General features: G+C 43.7%; 1 protein-coding gene across 3 annotated transcripts in view; it reads left to right on the top strand.

The window, feature by feature from the left end:
* Positions 1-18,350, top strand: part of ADGRG7 (adhesion G protein-coupled receptor G7) — a 1,328,771-nt gene that overhangs the window by 1,202,444 nt on the left and 107,977 nt on the right. For 2 of the 3 annotated variants that reach the window (XM_086934503.1, XM_086934505.1), the window contains one exon: positions 8,964-9,123. The exons of the other annotated variant lie outside the window; for it this stretch is intronic. In XM_086934503.1, coding sequence (XP_086790629.1) covers positions 8,964-9,123 — 160 coding nt within the window. The remainder of the gene's footprint in view (positions 1-8,963; positions 9,124-18,350) is intronic. 3 annotated transcript variants of the gene reach the window in all.

The following is an 18,350-nucleotide window of genomic DNA, read 5'->3' as shown; positions in this document are numbered from 1 at the left end:
TTTGTTTATTAGTGCCTCTGCAGTTTGTTGCTGGGGTGCATGAACCAACGTACTGGCCCATCACAGATTACATTGAGCAATGCCAGCACTGCTGCAGAAGTATACTAAAGGAGTGACAAAGAAAAGATGTAGGAGGAATCGAGGGAGAGAGGAGAGGGCATATCTAGGAAAGAAAGCATGAGAGAAAGAAAAGGAGTCTGAGAAAGGAGAGTGGGGATGGAGGAGTGAGAGAGAGAAAGTGTGGGACAAAAGAAAGTATGAAGGTGAACCCATAAAAAGAGGAAATCAAGTGGAAAAGAGCCAAATAGAAGAAACAGAAAATGTGGATGGAGGGGAAACAGATGAACAGAGAATATAAAGAGAGAATAAAAGTTAAGGAGAAAAGGCGGGCAGAGAGAACAGTGTGAGAAGGGAGAAGAATGAGTGGAAGCGCATGGAAGGAGAATGCAGAGAAGAGAAAAGAAGAGGAGGAAAAGCAAACAGTGAGAGAAGTTTGAGAAAGGAAGAGTGGATTAAAGAGAAAGGGAAGAGAGCGCAAGTGAGAGAATGGGATGAGGGAAATTGGACAGAAAGAGTGGGGAGAAGTAGACCAGCTTCAGTGCATCCAGCTGGTTCCGGTTAGCAAGTTTGCTTATCTCTGAAGGTGGCATTTATTTCCATTACCTGAACTTGCACTCTGTAAAGAACTGCGCCTTTATCCTGGTACCTAACTTTGAACCATCACCTTACAATGCTAGAACATAACTAATGGGCAGATTTCACATATTTAGTGATTGTGTTGACCTGTAATAGACCAGCACTGTTTTTCTCTTGCCTGCTGTACATTGCACCCCTCTCGTTTTGTCACCATACTCTATAAATTGTTTTAACATTTTCAAAGGGCAGGGGACACAAATTCAAGCGGTCTCTCAACACCATTGTGTTTTTGCTTCAGAACCACTTTTTCAAAAATTCAGGTTTATCTTATCGGAAGAAGGATTTAAGGTATTGCCCTTAAATAAGCACATGAAAGATGTTGATCTCTGTTACGGGCATTTCTAGACCATTATATTGCACACAAAAAAGAGTCATTTCTGTAATTTATCTCAATGCGGGTGAGATTATGCATTTGTTCTTCTTGCAATGAAGTCTCACTCATAGTTTGACAATGTCATTGGAATGTCACTCACGAGGACACTGAAAACATTTAAATGTCGCTTATGAGACGGTGGAAAACTTGGCAGCTATGGCTGAGGGCTCTACATTGCAGCAATCGCACTGTCTGCGCAAAATTGAGTTAGCCGCATAAGTAAAGTTAGTACAGCTGAGAGCTCTGCATTGCAGTGAGTCGCTGTCTGCAGTACGATTAGGTGTTTTGCAAGCCTTTTTAAGATCTTCTTAGAGTTTCTTGTTGCTCAAATGGGTGTAGTTTCTGTTATTTATGTTTTTCTCGTCGTCATTGCTTGATTATGCTCGCGAGAAAGTGTCACTCATATTCGCTGAAAGTCACTCATAATTGCACTGAAATTATGAAAGTGTCACACATAAGCAGTCTGAAACCTTGGCAGCTATGGCCCCGCTTCAAACTGTAACAAACATACCCGATGAAGCACATCCTTCGAGGCGCTCGCTGCAACCTGACAGCAAATGACAAATTTAATCCAAAAATAGAAAAAAAAGCTTCTGGCTCACAACTCGCATTTGTTAGGAAATCGCTGATTGACTGCAGCAAATCTGTACCAGCTAGCTCAAAATAAAGTACCTGTCATCGGTTGGTATTGAGCGCCCTCGTGTGGTATTTCTAAGGACTTCTTCAATTTTAAAATGCCTAACAATCCACTAGTCGGACTATTATTACCTTGCCTTGTCCACTCTCTACTTTCAAGCACCATTCAATTACGGTTAGAGTCACGATCTATAGTGCTTCTCTATTTCTTATTTTAGGAGCATGTTAAAATGGGAGTGCTTTACAGCATACTCCCGAAACCCATCGGCAAAGGGAACAACTTGAATTTAACGTTTATTTCTAAGCTCTTTAAAGCTTCTGGTCAGGCCTTCAGATTTCCCCTACTGACTGGATGAAGAGCAAGGGGCTCTATCTAACTATCTACTCTGTATCTATCTACATCCGTGGCCCTTGCAGGTAAGAGTGGTGGGGCCGGGAAATTTCGACAGAAGACGACAAGGGAAAATTATTTATTTATTTAATTTTCCCTCTTTATGATTTGTTGAAACACCTCCCCACCCCCACCCCCACTGCTCTTACCTGCACGGGCCGTGGCTAATAATAATAATCCACATTTGTAAAGCGCGAACCATCACCCATTAGGGTCTCTAGGCGCTGGGGGCTGTAGGGAAGATTAAGCATGCTATTGCCCAGAGTCACATGGTGCTGGGTTAATCTGCCGCCGGCCCCGGGGATCGAACCGTGATTCCCAGATTCCGAGGTCAGTCACCCTGGCCGCGGCGCCACACCTCTACTATCTATCTATCTATCTATCTATCTATCTATCTATCTATCTATCTATCTATCTATCTATCTATCTATCTATCTATCTATCTATCTATCTATCTATCTATCTATCTATCTATCTATCTATCTATCTATCTATTATCTCTGTCTGTTATCTATCTATCTTTCATATGTTATTTGTCTAACATCTATCTGTCTGTTATCTATCTAGCTATCTATCCGGTTATCTATCAATCAATCTGTTATCTATCTGTTTATCTATTAATCTGTTTGTCGATCTGTTATCTTTCTTTTATCTGTCATCTATCTATCATCCATCTATCTGGTATCTATTTATCTGCCTGTTATCTATCTATGCTCCCCCTAACAATTTTCTTTCCCGCATTGTGCTTCATGCTCTCTCTGTTCTATTTTCATGTCATCCCTCTTGTAACAAACTAGCATTTCCAGAGGGTGTGGTTTCCTGGAATCACATATGGCAATTTGGTATTCATCGTCCAACCAATCACAACCTACCCTGATTTTATTGCTGCAGTCTTTTGATACCCTACTGCTCTCGTATGCTTCTTTATATGATGTCTCCTATGTGTTTATTAACCAGCACTTGGCTTCTGAGTCTGTGCATTTCCTGGCTGCTTGTACGGATGTGTAGCCCTACTGATACCACTCAATATGCTGCATGTCTTTAAAATTATAAGGGCCAAAAGGTGAGACCTATTGTCTATGCCAATGCTTGTTTTACATTTGTATTAGCTCCTGATTCCTGCTGGTGGGAGTTCTTCATTTTGTTGTACTATTAATCATCATTTTTAATCTTTTTAACTAGGTTGGTTCTGAAATTTTAACCTATTAATTTTCATAATTACAATATTGTTTTGCTGTCGTTGCACATATGCCTCATGCAGTTTTCCCTGATGACATTCTGCTCCTTGTACCAATCTACAAAGGGAAAGTAGAAACATGTTTACCTAATTGGATTACATTGCTGTTACAGTTTACATCAAGGCGACAGCCCATCTCCCCTATATTTTATGAATCTAATTTCCTACAGTCTGATTTAAACTTCTCCACATATGGATTATATTTATACTGTGCATTTTTATAACAATTTATAATACCTGCAGCACTAAGGTTTTCAGGTTTTAGCCAAGGCAGAGTCACCTATTTCCAAGGACAAGTAGTCATCGTGATGTGCTTGTATTCCCTGTTAAGCGTTGAATCTAACTGCTTAAAGAGTGTTTTAGTGATCTACAAATCGAAATCAGCTCGGAAGCCTCCCGTGTTGGCAAACAGTGCCTATTCTGCCTCCCAGAAGGAAAGATTCAGCATCACCCTTTTGTTCCCTGGTGAAGGCTGAATCCAGCAGTTGTCTGGTTGTAATCATTATATTGGCCTGCTAAGGATACTTACATTGCCACAGTATAACCACTATAAATCATTCTTGGTATGTTCTGAAATGACCACTGTGTGTATGTGTGTGTTGGAGTTGTGAAGTATGAACTATAAGACAACCCATTTGTTGTCAATGCTTAGATTCCCAGATATCCCACATCTCCTACATGTGAATACATCTCCTAAAACCAGTTGGTCTTATATGCATTCTGATCTGTCCAGTCCATGGAAATGTTAGTGTATATTCTTTGGGTGGCTGTAATATTTCGCCTGCCTCCAAGAAGAAGGAAAATGTGCCATACTAACGGACATAAATATTTGTGATTGACACTTTAACATGCTACCAGACTACTGTCCAGTGTGCTTACTATTCTCCCTGATCTTACTGTTTATCACTGATGTGCACGCACTTTGAGAACTAAAAACATGGATTGAGATATATCTAATATATGACGCAAGGCAGTACAGCAAACAAAGTTGCTGTGTTATGTTGTATTAAAGGGATAGAGAAAATATTCACAGCATCTCTTAAAATATGGTGCATTTTTCTCTCCCGAGTGATGGCACACTTTTGCTGCCAACGCACACACCCTTGCATCGTGATGCAGGTGTTTGCGTACTCTACAGCATAGGTTTTGTACTGGAAGGCAACCCTTGCAATACAAAAACTGTTATTTAATACTTTACCCACTTTGTATGTATGCTGTACAATGTAGCACACATGCAACGTTGGAAAAATAAGGAGAAATGAAACATTTCTCCTCGTTAAGCCTTCCTTGAGGAGGCATACACTTTTGGCACAAATGCCTGTCTAAAAAAGTTAGCAAATAGGGATTTGCGTCAGTACCAATGGAAGGTTACATAGTAATGCCCGTGTACCACTCATGGAATGTCCCCTTGACATAGAGTAGCGCACAGCACATTTTTGTTTTACTTTGGGATACTGTCCAATGCAAATCATGGTTTTCATTGGATATTAAATCCCACCCCAACACTCTGCACAAGGTTTTTGTGACAGATGTGACTCCAACCCAACTCAGTGTATTAGAACATCTGGGTCATAGGCAGTGGAGCTGGAACAATTTTCAGAGTGGGGGCGCTGCCAATAATGTTATATCACTCAGGTCATAGGGACTGTAAAAATTCCAAGCGAACAAGTCTAGCAAATGTGCCATGCTCATTCAGCATGAAAGTGGTATGGGTGTGGTATGCTGGTGGTGCATTTTGGAGCACTGGTGAGGTAGCAAATGTTACCACGCCTTGAGAGCTCCCGCGCTTCCGGCTTTCTTAAACCCCGGTTGCACTCTACGGCGATTCCGGCTGTCCTGCGATCTTCTCGACGTGGGTGGGGTAGGTGACTAGATGCCTTCTGCCAGCAACTAACCAGGTAAGGTGACTTGATCCAAAACAAGGGATATCACGGTTCCTGTCTGCCTGCCGTGGGTTTCCCCTATGCGGCACCACATGGTAAGCCCCACCGCTAATTTAATTTTCCGACCTTTACTCGTCCCTAGGTTTTTATACATAGTTCTGGCCCCACCAGGTCAGCCTAGGGGATCTCCTTTCGGGGACTACGGGTAAGATTAACATCATTTAATTATCCTTTTGGCATCATTTTCGCATGCCTGGTTATTTGTAATCGGTACCATCACCTTATGGATTCGAGGCAATTTTGTGCCGCATTTTTAGAGTGTTAATATGGTCCTCTTTCCTTGAATTTTCTCAACCTTGTTTAAACATGTGTGTGTGGATACACAGACTCACCATTGTTTGTGTGTCCTGAACACATAACACATTTTCGCTGCGGCATACCGTATAGAATGTTTACTGTGCATGCCAACTATAGGGCACACATTCCGCATGCCGACTTCCTATGCACCCTTTATCACAGATTAAACGGGATTATTCCTCGTTTAACAATGCCTGTTTACCTTCTCTCTCACATGAATGTCACCTCAAGATTAACCAATGTGTCGCTCTCATACAGTAGACATATCTTTGACTGTTCCTCCTTTTGTTTCCTTCCTATCTCTGGGTAGGTTCTCAATGGAGGTTTGATCCTACGACACAAAGCCAGGTCGTATCCTCGATTTCTACTACTATTGAGAAATCGGACTGCAATCATATGAGCACTTTTTTGGTCCTGAAGAATTGCCTTTACGGCAAGAAACATGTCGACCACACTTGCACTAAGGGTTGAATGAGGTTTAGATACCTAACTGTCTCGCCTCAATACCCCTTAACTTTTTAATAAAGCAGTGAGCCATGCTATTAAAATTTCACCCAATGGACTCCACTGACTTTTTTTAGAACCACTTCACTCACGCTCACTATTGCACTTTTTTAGGCCCCTCACACGCACACACCCTACGGCAAAGGAATAAAAGAACTCCACCAAAGTGCAGCACCCCGTGCTGCCCGACGGGCATTGCACCGCCAGCCTGTCGAAGGGGCAGGATACCGATGATGACGCTGGACGACCATCTGGTGGGATGACAATAGTTGTCCAACCGATGTCTTGTGTGAGGTATCCCTAAAATTCCGACAAAGGGTTTTCACCATTCACTTTTCATTTTCACTCCTATGAGAGAGAGGTTAATTGTAGTCATTTAGTTGACTCTGTCCGGGGAACTCTGTACTCTTTTTGTTGTGAGGTAGCAAATGTGCCATGCCATTCAGCATGAAAGTGGTATGGGTGTGGTATGCAGCTGGCGGTGCATGTTGGAGCACTGGTGAGGTAGCAAATGTGCCATGCCCATTCAGCATGAAAGTGGTATGGGTGTGGTATGCAGCTGGTGGAGCATGTTGGAGCACTGGTGAGGTAGCAAATGTGCCATGCCATTCAGCATGAAAGTGGTATGGGTGTGGTATGCAGCTGGTGGTGCATGTTGGAGCACTGGTGAGGTAGCAAATGTGCCATGCCCATTCAGCATGAAAGTGGTATGGGTGTGGTATGCTGGTGGTGCATGTTGGAGCACTGGTGAGGTAGCAAATGTGCCATGCCCATTCAGCATGAAAGTGGTATGGGTGTGGTATGCTGGTGGTGTATGTTGGAGCACTGGTGAGGTAGCAAATGTGCCATGCCCATTCAGCATGAAAGTGGTATGGGTGTGGTATGCAGCTGGTGGTGCATGTTGGAGCACTGGTGAGGTAGCAAATGTGCCATGCCCATTCAGCATGAAAGTGGTATGGGTGTGGTATGCTGGTGGTGCATGTTGGAGCACTGGTGAGGTAGCAAATGTTCCATGCCCATTCAGCATGAAAGTGGTATGGGTGTGGTATGCTGGTGGTGCATGTTGGAGCACTGGTGAGGTAGCAAATGTGCCATGCCCATTCAGCATGAAAGTGGTATGGGTGTGGTATGCAGCTGGTGGTGCATGTTGGAGCACTGGTGAGGTAGCGCACCGTCATTTACAGTCAGAGCATTTTCCATTGAAATGGTGACTAAATTTGCATAGCTATGTAGTTTTACTGGTAAAACTATGTAGGGTACAAATATTAATGTGCTGATATCAGGTTTCAACGACTATCATTTACACATCACCTCGTAAAGTGTGTTGATTTGTTTTCATCATAATACAATCTTTGTTAGATCACGCTTCAGAATTACGGAATATAGGCTTCATTTGTGCTTTCCTATTTGCTGATATATTTTGAAATATGTATATAGTTAATTTACACGTATTTAAATGTTGTTATGTGTTAGGTGAAAACAGACATCCTACAGCCTTTCTTTTCACCCCGGCAAGTTGTCACACTGGTCACTTTTACAAAATCCTCTCAATTTTCAGTAAGAGAAATAAAAGTAAACACTAGTTTCCGAATAAGCAGTAATTTCCAGTAGACATAGCCTGACACTTGACCTTTGTCTTTGAAAGCACAGTAAATGTAACAAACTAAAAACAACATTTCAAGGCACATGTATTTCTCTTTCGCCTGCTGAACTCCAGCGTAGTAATTTTTGCACCCCGACTTCCAGCGCCTTTGACCACAGGATGTCAAGAATATATGACCATCCCAAGACATGCCTCGTTTAACATCCCCTTCTCTGTTTGGATTCGTTTCCAGAACATATGCTCTCTGTGGATCCCTCTGTTTGAAAGGTCAAATGAATATTTCCTTTCTTTTTGTACAGTTATTCATTCTCTTCAAGACTTGGCACAAAGGTTCAGGTCCTGCATTTCGCAGTTGCAGTTAACCACAGAACTAAAGTCTGGTCTTCGATCTGTACTCCACATTTCTCCCTTTGTATGTGTGTTAGATATATTTAGTTAATAGGATCTCCCCTCCCTTCTCATTGCCCTGACTTTCTCACCCTAACTCTAGAATGAATGGCCTCATTTAGAGTTTCTGAGAAGGGGACATCCACCAGACAGTGGCACATGTCCTGTCTGTCTCATTTAAAGAGTATATGGCCTCTCATTTATAGCGGACAGGTCATCTGCTGCTTTCTGGGAGATGCCCTGCCTCCGCCAAACTCGAAATAATGTCCCATGTGTCCACCCAGCCTTAATTTAAACTGAGCACCATAGCGTTTCTGAGAAAGCAATATTTTTGTATTGAACTATTTGGCTCAACGGTAGGAGTTGCGTATACTCACAGCCAGCTTATCTGGGGGTACATTTCAGGAGCCCTGGAAAGGAAGACACACTTGATAAATGTTGTGATAATTATGGATAATTAACCACATAACTAGAACGCTAGATACGTTTGACGAAGCATATGTCCTCTAGCACGGTGGTTATATTCCACAGAAAATGTTAAAAATACTTAGCAGAAGAAAACATATGTAAATTGCCTAACTACTTTGAAAACAGCTCACAAGTAAGCAGAGTTATTGTTATCTCCAATGTGCAGTGTATTTTGGGGTTTGTTTTATACTTTTATTATTAGTCTTACTTTGCTAGTAGAGATAATGCTATGTCATCCATTACTTCCGATATGTATGGTCTCTTTGGTTGCCACAATTTGTGTATTCTATGTTTATGTATTGACCTTTAATGAGAAACAACACAAACCTACAATAATACGAATTATATAATAAGTAAAACACAAGAAAAGTATTTCTTATTATTGTTTATTTGTGACAAGATTGTCTTTCTCTTATCTTGTTGTCCAGTACTCGGAATGTCTCGTACATTAAGAAGGCAGTAAGTACTCTCTCTGTGGCTATGACACTAGGAATCACCTGGGTTATTGGTTATCTGCTGCTCATAGAGACGGATCCTACAACTGCAACCATCTTCAGCTTCGTGTTCTGTTTATTAAATGCGACTCAGGTAAGTTACAGTTATGTGTTTTGCCATGCACTTTTTTATAAATCAGCAGATTCGTTTACTCTTTAAGGCTCCCAATGACATCAGACAATGTGATATACAATGATGTTTGACCCTTATAACATCACAGGAAGTGACTTCACTGAAGTTAAAAAACATATTCGGGGCACAACTAATACAACACTAAGGGAAGTAGGTATTGAGCCTGTTATAGTTATCACCTGTATAGTATATTGGGTTCTAGATTTAGATTTTGTAGGGAAAGAAGTTTCTAGATAGGGCCTTGGCCTTTTGTCTTTTCTTGAGTGGCCCTTCCAAGAAGGCTGATGACAGCCTGGTGCAGGGCTTCACACTTATTGGGCTCATATAATAGGCACTTCTGCTTGGAGCCAGAATGCAATATATATATTTTATTGCTGGGAGAGACGCACGCTGTTCTTACTGCCGCCTACTGAATAAATTGAGGTGAATAACGACCGTCGTGTGGGCTCCTTATTGTTTGAGCAGTCTTTGTTGTGGATATATAGTGGCCCGCTCCAGGCCACGAGGACGCCCCCCCACTGATCGAGTGGGTCCGGTGCTTGCCAAATGCAGCTCCAGCAGGAACAGCGTGACCCGTTTGGTGAGGCACAAGATGGGCAGTAGAGCAGCGTGGTTTCGAACATGCAACCCAACGGAACTTTGAATTGGAAGTTAGCAAAAAGCTGCATTCACTATGAATTTTACTTACCTTAAAACGACATCAACCAAGAGACATTGCTTGCTTACGCCAAGAGGGGCGGGGTAATGACCTTCTAAATGAGCAGAAGATGAAAGGCAGCTGACGCTTTCTCCATAAGCCAGCCAGTGAACAACGGAAGCAATTCCAGAAACGCGTATGGCAGAGGGCTTGAATTTTATTGCTGAGAGCGATGCACGCTGTTCTTACTGCCGCCTACTGAATGAATTGAGGTGAATAACGACCGTCGTGTGGGCTCCTTACTGTTTGAGCAGTCTTTGTTGTGGATATGTGTATATATATTCAGTAACGCTGGTAGTCCCAAATGAGTCGCACACGAGACAGCAGAGAAAGGTTACCAGCCTTTTTAATTTCAGGTACGGAAGTACAACAGTGGCAGGTTGTAATGTACAGCTTCCCCTTCAAGCCTGACGCGTTTCGAGTTTCCTCTTCCTCAGAGGCTGCCGGGAAAGTTCGTGCAGTGGCGGGCAGGCATACCCCCAATGTTCTCCCTCAAATTGTGGCGCACTTATAACTGCTGAATATCGCCATGGAGGCGTAACAAAGTATTTAATTGGGGGTATGCCTGCCCGCCACTGCACGAACTTTCCCGGCAGTCTCTGAGGAAGAGGAAACTCGAAACGCGTCAGGCTTGAAGGGGAAGCTGTACATTACAACCTGCCACTGTTGTACTTCCGTACCTGAAATTAAAAAGGCTGGTAACCTTTCTCTGCTGTCTCGTGTGCGACTCATTTGGGACTACCAGCGTTACTGAATATAAAGGGCGGACACCCATCCGCCGAGTACCGCACCAACCTGCAATCTTGAAGGGGCCACGAGGATGGACTCACCTCCTTGTGGAGCAACAGAGCAGGATTGAGGAAGAACACCGTGGCGGGGGCTCACTTGAGGGCTCCAATTCAGCAGTTATAAGTGCGCCACAATTTGAGGGAGAACATTTGGGCACTACATAGCCCAGAATTCCTGTATATCGCCATGGAGGCGTAACAAAGTATTTAATTGGGGGTATGCCTGCCCGCCACTGCACGAACTTTCCCGGCAGCCTCTGAGGAAGAGGAAACTCGAAACGCGTCAGGCTTGAAGGGGAAGCTGTACATTACAACCTGCCACTGTTGTACTTCCGTACCTGAAATTAAAAAGGCTGGTAACCTTTCTCTGCTGTCTCGTGTGCGACTCATTTGGGACTACCAGCGTTACTGAATATAAAGGGCAGACACCCATCCGCCGAGTACCGCACCAACCTGCAATCTTGAAGGGGCCACGAGGATGGACTCACCTCCTTGTGGAGCAACAGAGCACGATTGAGGAAGAACACCGTGGCGGGGGCTCACTTGAGGGCTCCAATTCAGCAGTTATAAGTGCGCCACAATTTGAGGGAGAACATTTGGGCACTACATATCCCAGAATTCCTGTATATCGCCATGGAGGCGTAACAAAGTATTTAATTGGGGGTATGCCTGCCCGCCACTGCACGAACTTTCCCGGCAGCCTCTGAGGAAGAGGAAACTCGAAACGCGTCAGGCTTGAAGGGGAAGCTGTACATTACAACCTGCCACTGTTGTACTTCCGTACCTGAAATTAAAAAGGCTGGTAACCTTTCTCTGCTGTCTCGTGTGCGACTCATTTGGGACTACCAGCGTTACTGAATATAAAGGGCGGACACCCATCCGCCGAGTACCGCACCAACCTGCAATCTTGAAGGGGCCACGAGGATGGACTCACCTCCTTGTGGAGCAACAGAGCAGGATTGAGGAAGAACACCGTGGCGGGGGCTCACTTGAGGGCTCCAATTCAGCAGTTATAAGTGCGCCACAATTTGAGGGAGAACATTTGGGCACTACATATCCCAGAATTCCTGTATATCGCCATGGAGGCGTAACAAAGTATTTAATTGGGGGTATGCCTGCCCGCCACTGCACGAACTTTCCCGGCAGCCTCTGAGGAAGAGGAAACTCGAAACGCGCCAGGCTTGAAGGGGAAGCTGTACATTACAACCTGCCACTGTTGTACTTCCGTACCTGAAATTAAAAAGGCTGGTAACCTTTCTCTGCTGTCTCGTGTGCGACTCATTTGGGACTACCAGCGTTACTGAATGTGTATATATATATATATATATATATATATATATATATATATATATATATATATATATATATATATATATATATATATATATATGAAGCAGGCAGTCCAAGTTCCAAACAGTACAGGAACCAACGGTCGAGACCTCACGACACCTCACAGCCAGCAAATCAATATAGCCTCAAAGAAGTAAATCCACAATGGATAACAGGGAGAACGTATTTTTAATAGGGATGACGCATTTCACTCTACGAGAGAGCTTGATCACACAGCGCGCCAGAAACAAAAAAGTGTTTAAATACTAAACATAAACAAAGGGCTTCAATGAACACCACTAATGTTACACGCCTTCTCCAGTTCATGATAACAAAGGAAGGACTGAAAGTTTAAACATAATGTAGAAACAAAGTAACCCAAAATGAAACATAATGGATGCTTGGACTTACATGGTTACAAACATTACGCCAAACTAAAACAAAATGCATGTTTTGCGTGTGGATACTATATACAGTGTTATGATACTTAAAGAGGTTGTGTATTTACAAGTAACAGTGACGGCAAGTGCCTAAGAAACCAAAATAAGTTTATACTGTTATTGTCAATATCAACGAACAAAATAATGACATAGTGCCAAAAAATAACATATTCCTGCTGACATAGTGCCAGAAAGTAATATTAATCTGCTGAACTTACAATAAGCAGCTAAGAATCACAACATGTAAAATGAATACCATTTCAATTCCTAAATTAAAACTGGGACCAAGGCATCATAATGAAAAAATAAAATTTTAAACCAAAAAATAAAAATAAATAATAGGACCAGACATGTGGGAGAAAGCACAACAAAACTCAAGAAGATAAATGGTGACGGCAAAAAATAAGAGGGAAAGGGAATCATAAACATAGTCACAGCTGAAGTCAAAAATGCCCTGACAGGGCACAACATAATAATATAACAGGTAACTTTGCAATCAGGTGTAAAATTCCACAAAATACATATTACAATATAATTGGAATGAAAAACACCTAAACAAAGTATATACAAATGCAGGCTAGCCAGCCGGCCAACCGCTCTGCGATAGTCTACACCACATCAGATAACTCACGTACATAGTACAGAAAGAATAATTATCTCAAACTGACCCTATACAGTTTATAGAAAATTGCTCAGATCTTCGGTCAAATTTAAACCATTAGGTGCCTTGGTGTCTAAGGACAAAATTAAATGTGATTCTTTCTGCCGAAGAAGTTTCATTCTGTCACCTCCCCGTCCGGGTTGAGGTACTGAGCACAAAATATATATATATATATATTTTGTATAGCAAAAGCCCTCGAGCTCTGGCAGGGCAACACAACGCTCTCACTCACCATCCGGTTTCTTAGCCTTGCTGATGCACGAAAACAGCCTGTCACTTCATTTAACACCAAATCCGACGCGTTTCAAGGCTGCTCCGCCCCTTATTCATGGATTGTGCGCAGAGGGAGGCAATGACTCATACCTTGTTCCTTTCCAACCTTTTATTGAAAGAAAGGTACGCCTGTAGTGGGCGTGGCATTGTGATAGACAACCAGCTGCATGCTGGTGATTAGAGTCCAAAACGAGGTGAGTATAATTTTCCTTCAGTAGGTTTGCTCCCGCTGCAGATTGCACTTGTTTAAAGTTCCTTAAGTAGGTGTATACTCTTAAGTGCATTATAATCCTCGCGGTTACTTGCTAACTTTGGTTTGGCATTATCAAAACATGTTGTGTAAGGTGTCATACACTTTGGAATACTACCCCCTCGCCAGCCCTGGCAACGGGGGTAGCATTCCACCCTTCTAGAGGGAGAAGACATGTTACTTTGCTTAAACGCGGTTAAATCTAACCAAAGCCCCAGCATCACAAAATGGATGCTGCTGCCACAGACACGAGTCTGGCCTCCTGCTGTTGACCGAAACTCCGGCAGGGGAGGCCTGGACAATAGATATCCTGTCACAGGGAGGTGTCACACCACCCCAGACAGGAGATAGTGGATTGTAGCAGGGAGGGTTGAATGAAACTAGACACTGCCTGGGGAGCACAAGGCTTCCCATGCATAGTCCAGTTCATGCCGGTGCTGGGACCCTCCAGTCCCAGCCCTGGCGCGAAACTGGACAAAGGGAAAGGGGTGTAACCACCCTCTTCCTGGGTTTCACCCATAGGAGGGACCTAGCAGATAAACCAGCCCCTTATTTGGAATAAAGGTAGGAGCTGTGCCAACACAAATCAGATTATCCTGACTGAAACTTATGAAATGAAACTCTGGACCCTTTGACATCCCACTCGACGTGGAAGACTGAAGAATCTCCCTTGTGGTCAAGGAGTGACCACCCTGTAGCTTGTCTCCTTTCTGGTGAAGAATTGGCTTGGTAGTTTAGTCTGCCCTGTTCCCATGATGCAGTGGGCCAGGGACAGACTGATTTGCATATAGCCAGGTTCTGAACTGGGATGGTGCAGTGAGATAAATAACGGTGATGGATCAAGCCCTGATCTTTGGACTGGGTAAGAGTGGTCTGCCTAATTCAGACACTCTGTTCATCACCACCCCCTTTTCTGAATCACCCTGTGCAAACAGGCACCATCCAGCGCCTCACCGTTTGCTTTGTTGCAGTTCCCGCCGGAACTCGAGCAACAGAGATCAACAAGACCCAGCGTTCCTGCCTACCAACAGCCCGATCTACAGTCCCAGCAAGACTGAGACCCGTGGAGGTGACCTGAAGCGTGGGGCCGGCCATCTTGGAAAAACTATGAAGTGCTGACCGTGCAGCTCCCGAGGCTCCCTCGAAGCTGTGCATTGGGATATGAGAAGCCCCAGCCCGAGCAGCTTTTGCACCAAAGCTCACCCCTCCACACTCTCCGAGTGCTGCGTGGGGCCCTTCTGCATCTTTCTGCTCGACGCAATGGTCCGGTCACTTGCCCGTTGGCTAGTGGCCCCAGTACCGACGAACCTTTGAATTTGCTCTGCCAGTCCGGTTGCTCTGGACTGGCCCTCGCTCCCCTGAAAAGGAGCACCCGCTCTGACCTTCCTGGTCCGAGTAAGAAGCGATCTTCGAATCCTGCGTGGGTTGCGCTTGCCAAGGTTTGTTTGCTCCAATCCAGAAGCCGATACCGCCGACAGCGAGAGCCTTTGTGGGACAGCTCGTGATCCACTCCTGGACATCCTCGGTGCCCCAGAGTCCACGTGGCAGCGGAGACAAGCTTCACGACAACCACCTGATTGCGCCCGACATTGCCTGGTTCCTTCCTGGTTCCACCCTGATCACTGCTGAGTGACCCAGACTCTGTCCCCTCTGCTTTCAGGTTCTCTACATCTTTGACCCACCCTTGGATCGCACCGGACACTTCTCTTCTGGCCGCCTGCAGCATCATCATCTACAGGCTCCATAGATCTACACGACGAAAGCCGACACAACTTTGCACCTGTGCACCCGCTACCTGTGAGTGAGGTAACTCTTAAACACCGGTGCTCCTGTAGTGGTATACACCTCTAGTGTCTAAGTCTAAAGTTTTGTACTTCTAGCCCAGTCGGAAGACTCTTAAAACAGTAACTCGATAACTTTTATGCACCATTGACTTTGCATTGGTGCATGTGTGTGCTTTCAGCGCTGCACCCGATTCCCGCTGGCTTTTTCCGACTTCAGCATTGCTAGTCCCGATTAGTCCTAGCGATTCCCCAGGCCCTAGGCCTGACCACTGTTCGATTAGTGATACTTATACCATTTATTTAGTATATGGTTTGCGTGGCCCCTGGCCTCATCCATAATTGGGCAACTTTCATATGTTTTACTGTGCTTTTGTTTAAACGCTTGTGCTTCTATACTCATAAAGAGTCTAGAGGATTATTCTGAGAATAAATACATATATTTTTATAATATATAACTAGTGGGGTGTCCTTTCATTTGATATTACAGGATTGTGATTGGTAAAACAGCTGGCTTTACATGCCCTTTTGAGTTTAGCCTGAAGGCTGCTTAGTCCATGCTACCTCTAGGATAGCTTGTGTATAAAGTTGACTTACAACCACCACCATAAGGGATTGTTTGGACTGATACAAGGTGCCCACAGAATTGGAGACATCATATATCAGGCCAACTTCTCACACACATGAAGACCCTGCTGAAGCCCTTCCTGCCAGCTTACGATTTCAAACAAGCAGTTCAAATCCTAGTAATCCCAAGAGTGGAATATGGGGCTGTAACCTTATGCGACCTCCCAAGGTTGTCGACAGCCCCGCTAAGTACCACTATCAACTCAGCTGCGAGACTCATCACGGGCTCAAAGAGAACCTTTCACATCTCTCCCGACCTTAGAGCCCTCAACTGGCTGCCGTTTGAAGCTAGAATTCATCTGAAAATCGCATGTATGACGCACAAGGCCCTACACCACAATTTTCCGCACTACCTATCTCAGAAACTGGTGCTCTTTGCTGGTATTAGAACCTCCAGGGGTGCCAAGACTCTTCTACTGAAACCACAAAGAGTTTCCAAGAAGAAAAAAACTATCACCGATCCTTCTCTGGTATGGCTCCCAGGATCTGGAATGCTTTGCCCACTGAAACAAGACTGAATCCTTCTACTGCTTCCTTCAAAAAAGAAGTGAAAGTGATCCTCATGACTAAATTCACATGAATTTACTGACTTATTACTGTATTTTAAGTACTAGTTCTGTTTTATTAAGCTCTGTAGTTTAATCGCTTGTTTTTACCTTTCTGAGTATCGTATGTCTGAATCATTTATAACTGTGCTTGCTATGTCTATTCTTGTTTCCTACATCTAACATGTAAAGCATTCTGATACCCGAAAGGGCCTTGTTCGCACTATATAAAACCTTCAATATAAAATAAATAAATAACATAAAATAACTGTAACTTGTACTGCATTATGCACTGCATCTGACAATACATATTACATCACATATAATGTAATATGTTAAATATTAAATGGCATCATTGATGCTATCACTGATGACATCATCCATGGTACTGCTATCCACCTTACTCCATGAACCCTTACATCACTTAAAAAAAACAAAAGGGTAGTAAAGGACCACTGACCCAGCTCTCCCCGGTCACTGTCAGACTCCCGAACAGCCACCAATCTCAGTCCCCCATTGCCTCTGCCTGCTGCTGCTTTTTTGCTTCTTGCCTCTCTCTCCGCTGCTTCTCTCCACTCTTACTGCCTATGTATTATTGCTCCTTTCCCTCTCTCTCTATTGCGCTTCTCCATTTTACTGCCTCAGTATCCTATTGCCACTTTTGCCTCACTCTCTGTTTGCTTTTTCTACTTTTACTGCTGCTGTAGCCTAAAGCCACTTTTCTGATTAACTTTCCACTTTTGCTGCCTTTTTATACTATTACCACTTTTGCCTCGCTCTCTGTCTGCTTTTTCCACTTTTACTGCATTTGTGTCTTGGCTTCTTCTGCGTCATTCCTGTTTATATGCTCTTTTTCACACCCTTGCGCTCCATTGCTTCCACTCCCGCCTAGCTCTCTCCCTAGCCCTGCCCACCGCCACCCAGAGCCCCTCCCAGGACCTACTTAATTAATGTCGCAGCACAACCCCTTTGAGTAGGTACACAGGCCCAGCTCTCCCCGGTTGCTCATGGGCTCCGGAATTGCCCCAACCTCAGTCGCCCGATGCCTCTGCTAGTCACTATTATTTTTCCTCTTGCTTCTCTCTCCTCTTCTTCTCTCCACTTTTACTGCCTCTGTATCATAATCATCAAAATAATTTCTTTGGTTTTTAAACCATAAAAGTACAAACTAATACACAAAATACATAAAACATGAGAAAAATATTCAAGAATAAGAACAGATTAAAAGTCCATCAGTAATTTCCAGTATCATAAAAAATAAAAATAGATCTCATGAGAAATAAATATATAGCTGAATGATATTTGATCAGCAGAAAATAGAAAGATTTCTAAATAAGACACAGATAGTATAAAGCTCACTACATAGCTTTAGACCAGGTACACCATGCCCAGAAAACTATTTCAATACCACACAAACTATCAATAGGTATGTTTCTGTACATAGAAATTCACAGCGGACACAATATGTCTACATGCAAGTTGCTTACACTGTGGAATAACCCAGTCCTTCCCGAGATGCATATACACGTGACAAAGTAAATGCTAAAGTTTCTTCAGACTGACAGCATAAGGAGGTTAGTTAAAGCTCTTACAAAGGAGTTTTCAGCCACTCTCAAATGGGCTAGAGTTGCATTGCCGCAAACATCTCCCCCCATATAGGGCACTGCCCTCAACCTTTCCATTGTAAACCTTTAAGGCAGGGGGGATGTGCTTAAGATCAGAAAACATATACACTCTCAGGATTGCGGCAAAATGTTGCGTAAGACTGCTCTTCTGGACCTGGGACAACCAGGACCT

Source organism: Lissotriton vulgaris, chromosome 8, assembly GCF_964263255.1.
Source record: "Lissotriton vulgaris chromosome 8, aLisVul1.2, whole genome shotgun sequence".
Taxonomy (NCBI): Eukaryota; Metazoa; Chordata; class Amphibia; order Caudata; family Salamandridae; genus Lissotriton; species Lissotriton vulgaris.
Note: the sequence above shows the minus strand (reverse complement) of the source record. Positions and strands in the feature narration are given on the sequence as shown.